The sequence below is a fragment of the Danio rerio genome, chromosome 19 (genome assembly GCF_052040795.2).
Source record: "Danio rerio strain M-AB ecotype USA chromosome 19, GRCz13ab, whole genome shotgun sequence".
Classification (NCBI taxonomy): domain Eukaryota; kingdom Metazoa; phylum Chordata; class Actinopteri; order Cypriniformes; family Danionidae; genus Danio; species Danio rerio.
In genome coordinates, this window is record NC_141039.2 from 37,318,074 (window position 1) to 37,336,709 (window position 18,636).

The following is an 18,636-nucleotide window of genomic DNA, read 5'->3' on the forward strand; positions in this document are numbered from 1 at the left end:
AACACGCATCCAGAAACAATTTATTTGGTGTACGGAGTCAATCCTATTCAGAAGCCAATACTGTTATTGTTGTCCTACTTTCTGTCACTTCAGAAGAAAGTTAATAGCAACTTCAGTCCTGGTATTTAGAAATCTTACTTTTATATTTAACAAAAGCTAAAGGAACCCTCTCTCTAGGAAAGTGGAAACTACAGATTTTCACCCTACTCCTTGATCTCCTTTTCACTTTTGTTTTTCTTTGTTCTCTCACTGTGTCTGTGCTACTGACTCTTTCCACAGAGACTACCAGTTAGACACGCGTACCCACCAGAGGGCCACAGTTCCAGAGAACCACACATCACTCAACATTAGAACACACTTAACATTGCACATTAACATTTCTCCTTTTCTGTTTGCATTGTTCTACCTTGTTTTTTTTCTTTCTCCTCTCTACCTCTCTTCAAGGTCTGTGTCAGTTAAAATCCTAAGTCCTCCCCCCGCCGCAAAACATGGCTCACTCCAAAGATTCTGTTGGCCACTGGAGGGACCTGGAAACATGGCTGAGCGTTGTAACAGGCAGTCTCCTCCCTAAAGCTGCCGAAACACTGCAGCCCCTGACGCAAAACCAACTGGATGAGAACATAGACAGCATCATGAAGCAAGACCCAAGTCAAAGCTTCAACCACAAGGAGCTGGCCAAAATCACTGGTACTTTGAGTCACACACTCATAGCCACCCTCAAATTGAGTGACAGACACGCCTCCCAACTCCAACACAAGCTGACACGCCTGCAAGCCCGCACCGAGCAGCTAGAGCTAGAGGCTCAGGAACGTCTGGAACAACCAAGTGAGGTGGATGAAGGTACCACAGAGGAGATCGACAAACTACAAGAAGCTTTAACAGCCGTCACAGAAGAAAGAGAACAAGCCAGAGCAGACCACGCTGACGTCGCTAACAAGCTAGATTACGCTGAACAACTACTGAAAGAAGCGAAGGTGGACTTAAGAGACAAGAAGGCCAGAATCAAAGCCCTTGAAACTCACCTGAGCGAAGCAAGACATGAGATCGACAGACTAATGCAGGAAGTGGATGACATCAAAGAGGAGTCTGCCAGTGAACTCAGGCATGCCTATGCACTGCGCTATGAACCTCCAAAGACAAGATGTGCACCAGCCTCGCCCCTGCCAAGCAGGACAGGATCCCCTGTCCCTGAGCTCTCACCTATTGAAAGAGGTGAGAAACCATGCCGAAGATCTTCGCCAACACCTTCTGAAGAGCCTTACCTTACCCCACAGCGACGAGAGCCTGTGATAGCCAGTCACAGATCGTCATATAGTCTGGACCTTAAAGACCTTGACAAGCTGGCCAGAAACATTGGCAAGTTTACTCCAAGTGTGTCAGGTGGGTTGGAGGTCCACGCTTATTTGCAAGACATTGATTTCCACCTGGAAATGAGACCCAATGTCTCTCATAAAGAAAGACTGTATTTGCTTCGAGCCACATCCAGCACTGAGGTGCGCAGCTTCCTGGACCGACAACCGGCTCGGGTAAAGAATGATTATCGCTTGCTCCAAGAAGCCCTCATCAGAGAGTTTGCAAACCCTGAATCAGATCAAGGACTGTTAAGTGCTCTGGAGACAAAACAAGCTCGCAATGAGTCCCCACATGCTTACTATAACCGACTCAGGCAAGCCTTTTTCGGAACTCGCAACGAACCGAATATGGAGGAAGACCTGAACTTTAAGATTCTCTTCCTGAGAAACCTCCATCCTGCAGTAAGCCAACATCTCGGAGTACTCGCATGCCCACGAACAATGAGCATCCAGCAATTGCGAGATTTGACACGGAAAGCCCACGACAAACAAAAGATGGTGTTAGAGAAAAACACTAAACCTGCCACAGTTTTTGACTTTAACACCCATCCAGAACTGGCACTAGAGGGTGCCCAACGCTCAAACAGCGTGAGACCACTATCCCCAGCGTGGAATGCGTCTCCGTCCAATAGACAACAGAACTCCTACGCTGACACGAGATTCAAACAGAGGAACAGTCACTGGGATGGACCGCGTGGACAACGACGCTCACCTGAACACCACCGGGAAAGAAACCAATGGGGGTCGAACAAAAGCTGGTCACCATCCAAGGGAAGACATCAAAACCCTGTATCATCAAGTCCAAGGAGTCAACGAAGGTACTCCAAACATTTCCACCCTGACAACGCTCAGACTCAATCCCAGCAAGAGGAAAATACCCCACCGGGATTTGACCCTCAAGAACTGGTGAAATTGATGATGAAAGAGTTTCTCAAATGCATAGAGGAGGACAGGAAACGGGAAAAGGAAAAAGCAGATTCAGCCTGACTAGTTGCCGAGCGGAGAAGCAACAACCACCTGAACCAACAAACACTTGCAGGTGAAAACCCTCAGGTTTCTAAAAGTGCCGTTCTGGTCGTCTGCCACTCCTCCGACAAACCTCAGTTCAGTCCTGAAACCCTTCCTGACCCATGCCAAACTCCGGTACCTCCATTACTAGATGAACATTTGACTGCTCCATCATCATTGAACAACAAATGGGGGAGGACCACAACTTGACACAGATCAACTGTTCTACCCTCTACATACTAACATAACCTTTGACATTCTAGGGAACACCTAGTTAAACACAACACTAATACTTTCTCCTCTTCAGCACTGCTAGAACAACCTCTAGTAGAGAGGATCCACTCCACATTTGCAACACTGTTTTGCTGGTTTTTAACCTACCTTGTTTTGTTGCATCACTATGCCTCTTCATTTCTTTCTTTCTCTCTCTCTCCCTAACTAATTTGCAGTTCCAGTCCCCTCTACAGGGAACTCCTGTAAATTCATTCACAGGGCCTAAAAGTAGGATTGACTCCTTTTCCCAAATTAGTATCAATTGCTGCAGAATTATTGCTCATTTAAGTTGAAGCTAGCGCCACTACATACTCGCAATGAAGTAAACTAGCTAAATAACTAAATTTGAATTATTTCAGGCAATGTTACACTACACCTTGTGTTCTTAACCCGAACAATTTAAGCTAAAACCTGCACCAGAACTCAGTCTATGGAATGGAAATGTGGTTTGTGTCTTGTGTGTCTGTTCTCTCTCTACCTATGCCTCTTGTTCCAGTGTCTGCCGATGTTCATGCCAGGAACATCACCATCCAAATGGGGGATGTGGGGAGTCAACGGATTGTTCCAGAACCGAACAAGTCACAGACCATGTTATCCTTAAAAGATTGGTTGGTGCCTACATGTCTGAGCTTTGTTTTCATTTTCAAAGCAATCCACAGGCACCCAGCAAAAGGCAATCCACAGGTCAACATCACAGTTGCGTGTTAATTAACTTTACACCTTAAAACAATAAGAGGCTCTACAATCAAAAACCCACCAAACCGGTTTTTGAGAAGTACCTTTTGGTTTGCGTGTCCTTTGGCGTCTGCAAGGAATACACATTCTCAGGCAGACACAGAAGCGATCAGAAACGCTTCCAAAGTTTAATGGACATACAGTAAAACTGTGTTTATTTGAGTAATGTATGTTTGCTTTATGTTTCTGTAGGTTTTTGTGTGTACATGTTCCATGTGTTTAACAAAACTGTTATAGATAGTTCTTGAGTAATAGCCCTCAGCGACAAATGAAATCTACAGAATGTTTGTGAAATACTTCATGTTTGGTACCGATTGAAAGCTAGGAACATTTCAAATGCATTGGTTTATATGAAGAAACCATACTATGAAAAGTGTTTATGTTATAAGACTTTATTTTAACCACTATGCTATCAAAGCAGCACCCACACCAGGTGTCAACCCGGCCTCCTAGAGGGCAGAATTGGGGTGTGACTCCACCCCGCACCTTATCTGATTGGACAAGCATTGTGTAGACCCAGCCTCTACCAAAGCCTATAAAACTTTGAACAAAGGAATTTCATCGTCGTCTTTTGCCGGTCATCTTTGCCAGTCGTCACCGCCGTCGCTGCCCGGACGTCGCTCTTCTCGTGCTGTGGCCGTTACATCGCCTCGCCGGAAGCCTCGTTACATCACGGAGCAGACCGCGACCTTTACTTGCTGCCGGCTCGACCCCCGATCTGCTTGTGCAACCGCTTCAAGAACAAGCCATCGGGTCAACACATCCAAACCCTGAAACTCATCCTAACTACAGGAACCCAGGAAGGACTTCGAACGCCGCCTTGTCCAACATCCGTATCCCTAGCAACCGACTAAGGAAACCCCTCTTCACCGACAAGGGAATTCCATCACGTCACTGAAGTTGCTACGCTGACCAATCAGCTTCGCCGGGATTTCCCTTTGGACCAGTCGATGAAACCAATATTCCATCAGAACGCAAGTAGCACAAACAAGGTTTCTATCCATTGCTGACACTGGTGTGAATTATGTTTACGTAGTAAAGAATAGCGAAATTCTCTGCTTTTATGGTTTCTCTCAGGTTGCAATGCTAAGAACTTAGCAAAGGCTAGAAGTTAAATCCACTCAGTCAAAACTCTCCTCAAACTGCTTGTGCGTGTGTGTATGTATGTGCATTTGTTTGTTTTACGTAGATTAGTACTTTGTGTTGTAGAGTAGCAATAAACTTTTGTTTCGTTTTAAGATCCGTGTTGGTGTGTTGTGTGCTTTATAAGTTAATGCCTCAGCTTCAGATACTGCTACCTTGCTTAATAAATAATTAGATACTGTTTTTATATTGTTATTGTTGGCCACGTAATAATATAATACAGAATTGCTTTACACTAAACGTTCTATTTGCTGGTCAAATACTTAAGTTAAGTGTAAGCTTTAAATAATTCTATGTGAATCATGTTCGAATCTTTGATTCGAATCCCCAAAGTTTAAACATGATTTAAACCAAAGAGCTGATTCTTACAAGATGAATTAAATAGCTCTGTTTGAAAACATTTCATTCATTTAGGTCAGGGGTGTCCAAACTCGGTCCTGGAGGGCCGGTGTCCTATATAGTTTAGCTCCAACTTCCTTCAACACACCTGCTTGGAAGTTTCTAGTATACCTAGAATGAGTTAGATAAGCTATTTCAGGTGTGTTTAATTGGGGTTGGAACTAAAATATGCAGGACACCGGCCCTCCAGGACCGAGTTTGGACACCCCTGATTTAGGTAAAATGGAATGATCAAGTCTTTTTCTATACAGTGCATTAGCATAAATTATAATTGCAAGCATATATAAATACAACAGACAAGTTAAATGAACAGTGCTTTAGGGTTTTAGAATTGAACAGAAATTGAACAATCAAACATAAAACAACATGGTCATCATTGTACAAATTATTTAAAATAATAATATCTAATAATGTCTTTAACTTTTCATCTTTAATAAATAATCTAATACTGTGATGTGACTAATGTGGATACACACATTGCCATATCTATACTTAAACAATATATTGTGCAGCAGCAATAATAACCAATTATGACAATAATTTATTTTGTCAAAATCACAAAATAGTAATTTATAATACCATTGAGAATCCAAAAGCATTCACTGCTAAATGAAATGAATTAGGTTAGACAGATCCTTTACATTATAAAATAAAAAATATAGATTTTTGTTTTATTAAATTCACCCAAAACTGAAAATTCCACAAATATTTACTCATCCTAGATGTGCGTCAGACCAGTTTAAATTTTTTCTTCTTCTGTTGAACACAAAAGAAGATATCCTGTAGAATCCTATAACCATTTACTTCAATAGAAGGAAAAACAAATACTATGGTTTTCATCATTCTTCGAAATACCATCCTTTGAGTTGAAGAGAACAAAAAAAAAAAAACTCAAACTGGTTTAAAACAAGTCAAGGGGTGAGTAAACGATGACAGGATTTTCATTTTTGGGCGAACTATTTCTTTAATTAGTAGTTGTGCAGTTACCTATATCAGGGTAGAAGCATGATCGCAAAATTATTATTAAAATAATAATAATAATAATAATAATAATAATAATAACAATAATAATAACAATAATATAATTTTTTGTAAATTGTTTAAAGCCCTACTAAGAAATTTTTTTTTTTCCATATTGGCTAACAGCTCACCTCGACTGTTTGTTTGGCTGGGTGGTTCTCTAGACACAGGTGGTCAGCTGTGTCCTGGAGAGAGCGCATCACATCCTGCTTTTCCTCCAGTTCAGACCTCATGTCCTGAAAGAGAGTGAGGAGAACATTTAGTTCAAAACATTGCAGTAAACAAATGCAAATAATTTGGCATGAAATGAAAATTGACCAAAGTGATTTAGTAAATATAAGTTGTTGATCTTATAATGAAAGATTCCACCATTCACGTTTGATTTGTTTAGAAATGTGTATATTTTTAAACTAAAAAATTAGTCAAGAAAATGTCAACTTGATCTATCAGTAAAAATGACGCACTCCTGAATCATCCAGAACTGTGTAGTTTGCTACTTCATCCAATGCCCACATTATAACAATTCCTTGTTTTTCAATTGCATGTGCAGTTTAAGATAAATATACAGTATTAGCCCTCCTGTGATTTTTCTTTTTCCTATTCTTTCCAGATATTTACCAAGTGATGTTTAACAGAGTTGCCTTTCTGTGTCAAAGAAACAGAACAAACTACTGTTGTTCAATTACTCTCCTAATCAACCCTCTCCTAATCACTAAGATGCCTAGTTAACCTACTGTCATCATGGCAAAGGCAAAAGAAATGATCATTATCTTTAACTGTACATCGACAAAGTGGACAATAAATCCACACCACAGCTATAACAACAACACAGAGAAACAGTATCAGTTGACGACAAACAATCAGACTCCATCTTGCTTTAAAGAGCTCAAGTATTCAAACTAGAACCACTACTACTACTACTACTACTACTACAACTACAACTACTACTACTACTACAATGACTAAGGCTACAACTACTAACAACTACTACTACTACTAACAACTACTACTACAACGACTAAGACTACAACAACTACTACAACAACTACTAATACTACAACTACTAACAACTAATACTACTACTACAACGACCAAGACTACAACAACTACTACTACTCAACTACTACTACAACAATTACTACTACAACAACAACTACTAAAAACTACTACAACTACTAACAACAACTACTACTACAACTACTAACTAATACAACAACTAACAACTACTACAATTACTAATAATGCTACAACTACTACTACAACAACAACTAAAACTACTACTACACTTACTACTACTACTACAATTACTACTAATACTAAAACAACTACTACCACCACAACTACAACTTCAACAACAACAACTACTAGAACTACTATTACTACTACTACTACAACTAATACTGCAACAACAACTACTTCAACTATAACTACTACAACTACTTCATCTACAACTACTACAACTTTCACTACTACAACTACGAGTATTCCAACAATTACTACAACAACAACTACAACTACTACTTCAACTACAACTACTATTAGTACAATTACTACAACAACTACTACTACTACTACAACTACTTCAACTACAACAATTACTACAACAACAACTGCTACTACAATTAATTACTACTAATACTACAACAACTACTACAACTTCAGCAACAACAACAACTACTAGAACTACTATTACTACTACTACAACAACAACTACGACTATTACTACAACTACTACAACTACTTCAACTACAACTGCTATTAGTACAATTACTACAACAACTACTACTACTATTACTACTACTACTACAACTACAACAATTACTACAACAACTACTATTACAATTAATTACTACTAATACTACAACTTCAGCAACAACAACAACTACAAGAACTACTATTACTACTACTACAACAACTAATACTGCAACTACTACTACAACAACAACTACAATTTCTACAACTACTAAAATTACTACTAATACTACAACTACTACCACTACAACTACTACTACTACTACAACTACAACTTTAACAACAACAACAACAACTACTACTACAATTCCAACTACTAGAACTACTATTTCTTCTACTACAACAACAACAACTACTACTGCAACTACTACTACTACTACAACTACTACTACTAGACTTCATCCTGCTTTAAAGAGCTCAAGCATTCAAAGAAGAAGCTGAAAACAAGGAGCGTTTTAAATAAAGTGTTAACGGTGCACTGGTGAGGATTGTTCTAGCGTTGTTGGTTTAAATGGGCATTTATTCTGTAAGGAACGTTATCTGCCAGATGTAGTACGATGACTACTGATGACTATGGTTCTATAGATGGAGTCTTACAGCATATTGCTCTCTTTTGGCAGCCATGTTGGTGTTGCTGTCGCTCCAGTCGAAGGCCAGCTCCTCCTCCTCCCTCTCATTGAGCCAGATCAGCTCCTCGGTGCAGTGGGACACAAAAGCTCGAAGGCTCTCCAGGCAACGCAGTCGCCATGACGAATGTTCCTGCGACAACACAAAACCGCATTTATAACACCGGCCATATGACGCGGGCGACTGCTCAATCTGGAGCTTTCCCCGTGGTGAGCACCCTTGAAGATCTGCCCTCATAAGTCTTTTGAACAATTGCATGCTTTTATTGACGACTGATTTGCTTAAATTATGGAGACATGAGTGGGTGTTGGATATGTCAAGAGCAGATGTTATGCTCTTATGTATGTCACACACAAGCTTTCTGGATCTGCTTTTGTAAGGACACACTCCGTCACACCCTGATGAGATTAGAGGAGAGTAATATGCATAATGCAGAGTATAATGAACTTAAATGCATGCACATATGCCTGCTTAGCATAAAGATAAAGCAAAAAATAATAAATAAATGAACTCACCAGCAGTTTGCAATACTGGTTCTCCAACTTGGACAGAGTTTCAGAGTAACTGCTACGTAAATTGGGTGAGACCCTTGACTGGGGGAGAGAAAATATGAACAAATGTGTTAATGATTCTGCAAAAGTGTGCAGTGTTTATTACATTAGATCTTGCAAGCCACTTTCACACCAGTTGTGAAATGCTAGGTTGATTGCACAAGTGGCAAGCTTTAAAATAAACAGTGATTTTCTATGGATTCACCAAAAATTAGAAGCTTTCATGCTCTCAAACCACACACTTGCTCTGAAACCAGACTCAGTCCTGGAGGGCCGGTGTCCTGCATAGTTTAGCTCCAACTTCCTCCAACAAACCTGTCTGGAAGTCTAGTATACCTAAAAAGAGCTTGATTAGCTGGTTCAGGTGTGTTTGATAAGGGTTGGAGCTAAACTCTCCAGGACACCAGCCCTCCAGGACTGAGTTTGGACATTCCTGCTTTAGACAGTTACTGAGACAGTTTAACTGACCACAGAGAGACCGACTATTTTGTTTGTATGTGCAACTGAGGATGTACAAGGCATACATTTATTTTAAACACAAAGATTCTACAGCTAAAAATGTATAAGCACAAATAAAATGCTGACCTTACTGTTTAACAATATAGTATGCAAAATCAGTCTTGATAAAAGTTATTATTATGCCACAGTGTAATGAACGCAGTATAATAAAACAAACAGTATTAATAACGTTAATAGTAGTGAAATACAGAATTATATTATCATTTTACTATTTATTTTTAATTCAATTATATACATTTATTTTTTTAATTTATAAGATAACTAAATACACTACCTGACAAAATAACAACTTGACCTCTAGTTGATCATTTAGTATCTTAAGTGGCTTATATCAAAGGCCTCTAGATTACACTTATTTTACCTAAATAACATGTGATTATGCCTTGATTTTTGAATTATTTCATAAGGACAGTAAGGTCTGACTTTGCTTAGACAAAACTCTTGTCAGTTAACAGAAATAATGTACAGTATAGAATATAAAGTCATGCTGCAGTGGGAAAAGAATTAATATTGTGTGTGACTCCCATGAGCTTGGACAACTGCATCCATACATCTCTGCAATGACTCTAATAACTTCATAATAAAGTCATCTGGAATCACAAAGAAAGCGTCCCAGAGTTCATCAAGATTTTTGGATCCATCTTCAGTGCCTGCTCCTTCATCTTACCCCAGACTTGCTCAATAATGTTCATTTCTGGTGACTGGGCTGGCCAATGCTGGAGCACCTTGAGTTTCTTTGCTTTCAGGAACTTTAATGTGGAGGCTGAAGTGGTTTGTAATGTAATGGGCAGCAAAGATGTCTTGATACATCAGGCTGCAGATCTGTTGCATGCCCCCATACTGAATGTAACTCCAAACTATCATCTTTCCTTCACCAAACTTGACAGATTTCTGTGAGAATCTTGGGTTCATGCTGGTTCCAACAGGTCTTCTGCAGTAGTTGTGATGATTGGGCCTGACAATCTTCTGCCACTTTTCCAAATGATCAACTAGAGGTCAAATTATTATTTGTTGCTCTTACAACTGGGATTGACGACAAGAATTTGTCAGGCAGCATACTCTAACACGTTTGCTATTGTACTGTAAAATAAAAACTATCTGTACTACTACAGATGATAATAATAATAATAATAATAATAATAATAATAATAATAATAATAATTTTCCCAGAGATGGGCTGAAAGGGCATCCGCTGCGTAAAAACTTGCTGGATAAGTTGGCGGTTCATTCCGCTGTGGCGACCCCGGATTAATAAAGGGACTAGGCTGACAAGAAAATGAATGAATAATAATAATAATAATAATAATGATAATTTTATTTTACAACAGCGATCAACAACTAATATTTAAATTAACTTGGCTATAAATAATTATTCATAGGGGAACTATAGGTTTCTTTACAAACAATGTTCTTTTATATATGTTTGACATCATGTTGAATGGAGCAGAATTTATTGCAACCCAATCCATTTCAAGACACTAATATATAAACGCATCATGAGCTGTTCAAATGTAAATCAACAATGTTGTACTTCTGTGTGCACATCTCCTGAATCTCGCACTACATCAGAATTGGTGTGAAAGGCCCTTTGATACAAAGACTTCATTCAACAATTAATTTACCTCATATGTTCGAGCCTCTTTGAGGCTATTCAAAAGATCCTCCACCGCAGTGTGAATGATATGGTGGTCCTGCAAATGCTGTTCTACAGACGGCAGATCAGAACCCCACTCAGCTCGCTCCAGCAGATCTTGCGTTTCTTCAACCCATCCCAGCAGCTCATAAATAAAGCGCAGACTGCCTTCATCCTCAGAGGAGGACATGGCTACCAGATCTGCACGAGACATGGGCCGTCTGAGAAGGGATGCAGCAGCAGCCACTGCTCCCAAAAGAGTCTGTGCTCCCAGTGTAGCCAGACCCCCTGAAGATCCCCTCTGACCCACATGCTCCCCCAGCAAACCACCCGTAGAGAAATGACCCTTCCTGTACACGCTGGCACACTGCAGGCGCAAAGAGACCAGCTCCTCCTGCAGACATGACACCCTACAAGAGGGAAATAACATGAGGATTAGAACTGCTGGATGGAAATATAAATGTGCACATTTTGTTCAGCAAGGATGATTCAAACTGGCTGCACTTTTCTCTTACCTGAAAGCCAGCTGCTCAACTTGGTAGTACTTCTCATCTCGGAGGACCTGCAGGTCAAGGTGAAGCTGTCTGACCAGAGCCTCGCAATCCTGCAGATACATCCCCAATTCATTCTCACACCGCACCGGCTGCCCGCTCTCTAGCTGAGACATGTCCTGAGGAAAGACACAATCCAATCAAGTACATTGAAATACCAAATTGCATGACACAAGATAAAAGTGAACTTCTCTATATATGTACAGTTGAAGTCAAATTATTTGCCTTCCTTTGAATTTTTATTTTTCAAATCTTTTCTAAATGATGTTTGAAAAAGCAAGACATTTTTCAAAGTATTTCCTATAATTATTTTTCATAAGAAAGTCTTATTTGTTAATAGTCAATTGTGGAAAGAATTTGATTGGAAAGTAAAAATGAGGTACTTTAATACTCCTTTTGTAATATCTACATATGTAAAAGGACCATTTGTAGCTTTGTGTTGGAGAAAATGTGGTAAAATTGGAGATCATACCCACATTTTTGGGACTGTCCTAAGATTCAAGAATTTTGGGAACAATGTTAAAGAAGAAATAGATAAGATATTAGATATAGCAATACCCCTCAATCCAGTTATGTGCTTACTGGGAGCAATGTCCAAAGAAATATTTAATAAGGAAAGAAGATTTGTCCTAAGGATATTATTACTGGTTGCAAAAAAATAAATAAATAAATAAAAATAAATGATAACAGTAAATTGGATGGAAGAAAATTCTCCAAAGGTGGCTCAGAGGATTCAGAGACTTAAACAGGTCTATAATGGAAAAAATGACTGCATGTCCACAAATGAAGACTAATATTTTTCTGAAGAGATGGAAATGTGTTGTGACATATTTAGATATGTATATTTAGAGGTTGCTTAACCTCACCTTATCATCACTGTAATTGGATGTAACTACGATGCAACACAATGTAACTTGATGAACAAATGTATTTCCTGTGAAGTAATTATAATGAAAATACCTTTTATTTATTATTATTTTTTTATTGATTTTCTTTCATTATTATTATTATTATTATTATTATTATTTTATCATTATTATTTTTTTATGTATCCCCTTGTGTGTAAGGGGTAAAGCGTTGGGGAAGGGGTTGTTCTGTGAAAAATATATTGCTTAAACAAAAAGTAAAAAAAAAAAGCTAGAATAAAAACATTTTTTAAAAACCATATTAAGGTCAATATTATTAGCCCCCTTTAAGCAATATTTATTTTCAATTGCCTAAAGATCAAACCATCATTATACAATGATTTGGCACTTTTAAATGTCACTTTAAGCTGTGTAGAAGTGTCTTGAAAAATATCTATTAAAATATTATGTACTGTCATCATTGCAAAGACAAAGGAAATCAGTTATTAGAAATGAGTTATTAAAAATATTATGTTTGAAAATGTGTTGAAATGTGCTTTCTGTTAAATAGAAATTGGGGAAATGAATATACGGGGTGGCTAAAAATTCAGGAGGGCTAATAATTGTGACTTCAACTGTAGGTCCCAAATTTAAGTGAGCTGCTTAATGTGATTGTACTGTATATCAAAGCATCAATTTTGCTTTGAATATGTTGAATATGAATATATTGTATTTGTTGTGGATATTCTTGTGCCAGGTTTAGATTACGCAATATTAAAACCCAAGATTAATTAGCAGAGATTGACATGGGATGTTGGGGTGATTTGTAAACAAAAATTGGTGTTTGAACTCAAGAATCAATAGTTTTATAAAATATATTGTTGTGATTTGTAGTAAATCTATTTGCAGTAATATATAAAATATAGTGAAGGACAGCTAACGCCACATCTGAGACAGGAATACTTCAACAAGTTCCACCAAAAAGACTAGCATATATCATTTTATTTCTGTCCTCCAGTTTGTATTCCATTACATCTATGAAGCTGACCAATAGGTAAATAGAAATGATAATAGAGATGATGCCACTTGGTCAAATTATGCAACGGAGGTGAGGTTTGTGAAGCTGTTAACAACAGTCCTGCTTTTATTGTGATTTCTGAAGTCGTTGGTAACTATTATTTGTTTAAGTGTTTCCGTGCATACAGTACACATCTACAGTAGCTCCACATTTGTTGTTCATGCAAGCAATTACTGGTTGGGGGGCAACATGTAGTCTGACAGTTTTTTTTTTTGTTCATAACTTAACAAGTATTTTGATGTCAAAACTTCATGATGACACAGTGACTATCATAACAGATAAAAATATTGGCACAAGCTCAAATTTTGTTTAAAAAAACTCAACTTCAACTTAGTAGTGTGCTAAGTAGCTTAATGACCAACATCAGACTCTATTAGAGTTCATATGCACTGTATAGGTGTAACTTCTGATAATAAAGAATGTTACAAACCAATAATTTAGTTTAGCTCACTAGGCTATGGATCAGACAGCACCCACAGAAACACTTACAGCCTGCAAAGTGTTCTTCGCCAACGTGAGTTTCTCTTCACAATCTAGAGCCGTGTTCTGGATCTTATTGGCCATCTGTAGGAGTAACTCCAACCTGAAGACCAGAGTTACAGATCATGAAACACTGGAACTCATTTCAAAGAGCTACACTTCTAAATGCATCCTTAAAGGGTTAGTTAAAACAAAAATGAAAATTCTGTCATTGCTTAATCACTCACTCTTGACTTGTTCCAAACCAGTTTGACAAGTTTTGGTCTAATGAACACAAAAGAGGATATTCTCAAGAATAGTGGAAACCTGTAACCATTGACATCCACAGTAGAAAAAAACAAACAAACAAATAATATGGAAATCAATGGTTACAGGTCAAAAAAACTCGGTCAATGAAGTCTTATTAGTTAATGTTAATTAATAAATTTATTACTAAACAAACTAATAATGAGCAATATTAAAACAGTCTTTAGTAATCACAGTTCAAATTGTATTAATATATCATTAAAATCCTAATTCATGCAACATTAGTTAATGCACAGTGAGTTAAACTTACAATGAACAACTTTTTTTCCATTGACTAACATTATCAAAGATGAATAAATACTGTAATAAATGTATTGTTCATTGTTTGTTAATGTTAGTCAATGCATTAACTAATACAACCTCTGTAAAGTAGAAATGCACCGAAATGAAAATTCTTGACCTAAACTGAAAAAAGAGGAAAGCAAGGCCGAAAACCGAAACAGAAAAAGAAATGATGCCAGTTATTAGCACCATAACATTTATTACTATGATTGTGTACAAACCCCATTATAATCAGGGCTTTGCAGTTACATAAATTAATATTAAAGTTTCTAAGAATAAATCAATTACAAAAAAAAACAACAATATTTATTTAGCACATTGCAACAATGGATGAGCACTCTCACCCAAATAAAGATGCTTTACATAAGACAGATCGCAGGATTATACAGGGTTTATGTGGTTTCACAAAGTCAAATTTAAGATTTTTTAAGACCTTTTTAAGACCATGAAGAATGAAATTTCAAACTTAAACAGGGCTAAACGCTAAGGAATTCTTATCGGAAAAAAATTATTATAATATGATTTACATATATAGTTCGAATGAGTTATTTTGTAGCCACATATTTTAAATAATGTGTCAAAACAAGCAGACTCTAGTTATATATGTATATTTTTAAGTAACAACATAAAAACCTCTTTAATAACTAAATGTATGCGCAACAGACTGTTCTAAAAGTTTAATTCAGATGAATTTGTTGGTGATTGGATGTGTGCTAGATTGATTGGGTAGTTTTACATAAAAAATTGAAATGGTTTTAGACCTACAAGACACTTGTTCGATCAATTGAAAAAAAAATAAAAAATTTTGTTTTTGAAACAAAAGAGCAAACGATTCTTTCAGCAACCTAAAACATAAACAAAACTTCCATGTTTAACTATTATCATCAACTTTTGGACTATTATGAACTCGGAATGATAGAGTCACTTTCTACTAGAGGTTACATGTGCTGGCGAAGATTGTATGTTGTATTTGTACCCAAATAAATGTATGCTGTGTGTAGTTTATCCATAATTTGTTAAAGAGCCCATATTATACATGAAATAGGGTCATATCTTGGTTGTAAGGGTCTCCAACAACAGTCTAATATGCATGCAAAGTGCATCAAAAAACACTTTCATGGTCTTATAATCTGCATTTATTTTTACCTAATTATCCCAGCGACTCCGGTATGAATCGTCCAGTGATTCATTTGTTCCCAAACCCCTCCTTAGCGCGAAGCTAATCTGCGCTGATTACCGATGACAGTCTGTCACGATTGGTCGACTGCCTTCAGTCAGAGAATGAAATGCCCAATAGCTAATCAGCAATATAAAAGTAATCACAGTTCATACGCGCTCCATAGTGTAGGCGTGGATTTTAGCTGCCACACACACACACAAACACACACACACCTCTGGACGACAACGCTCCCGCTTCCGCCCGCACCCGCCAGGTTTTAGCCTGAACCCGACCGCTCCCGCTTATATTTAGAATTTCTTGTCCCGGTGCCCGAACCGCCCCGTTTTCTGCCCGCCGCGCCCGATCCCGCTAAATAGCGGGGGAGAACATAACCGAAAATCACCCAGCTAAACAGTCCAGAGACAGCCAGACAGAGCTCTCTCTCTCTCTCTCTCTCATACGCGCGCACTAACACATACACACAAGCGCCAAGCAGACACACAGGCAGGCAAAGCTCTGTCTCATTCGCATAGCAATATCCACGATATTGCTAGAAAGCCCGCTCCCGTCCCAAATTAAACCTGTTACCGACCGCTCCCGCGATTGATTCGGAAATTTATTCCCGCGCCGCAGAAATCTGCGGGAATGCAGACCTCTACCACGGAGCTCCGTAAACAAACAGCACGCGTCGCGTTTTTAACGTGACTTTGCGCGCGATAAGAGAATATAGCCAGTTAACCTGATACAGTACACGCGGTTACAAGTAACAAATCACAACTAAATACATTTGCAAGCTAGAGTCAACGAGGCAACTTTAATCGCACGTACTTACATTTGAGAAATGGAGGAAGAAACTCATCCTGACGTCCATCAGTAAGTTACTCTTTACTGATCCTTACTTTAACAAACGCAGATGAAGTATTCTTTGTAGCCTGTAGTTTCCAGAAGTTTCCAACTGCTTGGTTATAATGCTGAGGTTTCATCTCTGGGTAGAGAATCGATAATGTCCATCTGCAGTGTGACTTCAATCGACCGGCATGTTTGTGTGCGTGTGTTTGTGGGTGTGTGGGTGTGTGTGTGTGTGTGTGTGTCTGGGTTTCTGCGTCAGAGGGAGGGGCCTCAGGTTTGAAATCTCCCGGGTTTGCGCGTGCACGTGAATAACTTGGTTTCGTTCGTACGTCATGGCGAAACACCTAATGAATCGGTATCAAGGCGACTCGTTTGAAGCACTATGAGTCGACTCTTTTATAGATGAATCAACCGTTTTAAACACTGTACTCTTACAGATTTAAGCCTTAGCTGGATACTTCACTTCACTTAGAGCTGTGTTACACACTACATGGAGGGGAATTTTCAAAAACCCATAATTTGGGCTCTTTAACATATCGAAGACTGTAAGGGTCTGTTGTTGTACCATTGGTACCTGTTTGGCAGTGGAAGCCTAATAAAGTTTAAGAAACTCAGTGAAAACAGGCCATTAAGGACTTTCATGCAACTGGGCACTGATCTCTATCTCTTGACTCTGCTCTATCTCTGCATTCATCCCAGTCTGGATCATTTCAAGTGTGCGCTGCTTTATTTCTGCATCCAAGTAATGATCTTCATAACACTGATCGAGGACAGTCGCAATGAAGTGCAGAGGATACGAATAGATGGAATAGACACACCGCAAACATGCTGCTTCAGACAGCATGCTATTTCTGTTTGCGTCATCACAACATACTGTTTCGCTCATGTTGTTTCAGTGATAAAAATCTTTCGGCCGAAAATTGAAAATTTTCAGTGGCCGAATATTCTGTGCACCCCTAATGTAAAGTGTTACCAAAAACCAATATGATTGGTTTGGAACAAGTCAAAGGTTAGTAAATAATGGCAGACGGTTTTTTTTGTGTGAACTACACCCTTTAATGTTATCTAGACATGCACTCACTAACCTCTCCACAGCAGGCCTCAGTGCTTTCTCTCTCTCCAACATCTCCAGGATCAGTTTCCCCCATTCCTCCTCCAGGTCATTAGGGTGTAGCCCTTGAGGAAGCTTAATGCGCCCAAATTCTATCCACGCCTAAACAACACAACATCAATCATTTTAAACATAATCTGCAAGCGTGTTTACTTTACACCGTCAGCTTTCCACCACTACCACATGGCAGCATTGTGTTCTACATTATCCTGAATCTGGTAATGTACAGCTTCACTGTGCCTCTTGTGAACAGTGTCGTCTGCATTTAGCTGCAGAATCAAGGTCAGTCTCAATCTCTCTCTCTCTCTCTCTCTGCCATTCTCTCTGTATTTCTACCCAGCAATCTCTCTCACCTCCATGAGCTTGTAAAGGTGCTCGATGTGGCTCTTCTCTCTCTCCTTTGCAGGGATCTCTGTCTCTTTGAAGTGGACATATTCATTATAAAGTGCCTGGGGAAGATAAGACTTTTGGTAAACAGTCAAGGTCGTATATATATATATATCCTCTTCATAAATACTGCCTTTCTTGTCTCGATTCATCCTTTCTTCAAGTTTTCTTACTTTGAGTTCCACAGGATTGTGGGGGAAGCTCCTATTGGCCATGAGGGCCGTGTGTTGCCTGGTCCACTGCAGCAGAGAAGAAAAGCCAGACTGGTATTCCGTCCATCGCTGGTCAACCTCCTGAACAATAGAAACCACATATTAGACCAAGAGTTTAAAAAGGAATAAGCATAGAAGGTGCAGATAGTAGGGCTGCGCACTTACTCAAAATTAAGTGCCTCTAATGATTATCAAAAAACATGAATTGAGATCAAAATTTATTGCGTCACATCATCCCTCTTTTCCAGCAGTCCATTTGTTTGTATCAGCTTAATTCCAAGTGGAAATCAGTAAAATCATGTAACATGACTTTTGAAATATAGAACATGCCTTTATACAACAGTTCTGTCTGGTTCTTGAATTT

At 38.6% G+C, this 18,636-nt stretch overlaps 1 protein-coding gene across 40 annotated transcripts in view; it reads right to left on the bottom strand.

Annotated features, from left to right (window-relative positions):
* The window catches only part of macf1a (microtubule actin crosslinking factor 1a), a 352,243-nt gene that overhangs the window by 142,656 nt on the left and 190,951 nt on the right, over positions 1-18,636 (bottom strand). For all 40 annotated transcript variants that reach the window (XM_087295922.2, XM_087295931.2, XM_087295932.2 and 37 more), the window contains 9 exons: positions 18,234-18,353; positions 18,027-18,122; positions 17,648-17,775; positions 13,976-14,069; positions 11,528-11,682; positions 11,002-11,422; positions 8,825-8,902; positions 8,280-8,441; positions 6,062-6,166 (listed from right to left, as the gene is read on the bottom strand). In XM_087295922.2, the coding sequence (XP_087152048.2) occupies positions 6,062-6,166; positions 8,280-8,441; positions 8,825-8,902; positions 11,002-11,422; positions 11,528-11,682; positions 13,976-14,069; positions 17,648-17,775; positions 18,027-18,122; positions 18,234-18,353 (1,359 nt within the window). The remainder of the gene's footprint in view (positions 1-6,061; positions 6,167-8,279; positions 8,442-8,824; positions 8,903-11,001; positions 11,423-11,527; positions 11,683-13,975; positions 14,070-17,647; positions 17,776-18,026; positions 18,123-18,233; positions 18,354-18,636) is intronic.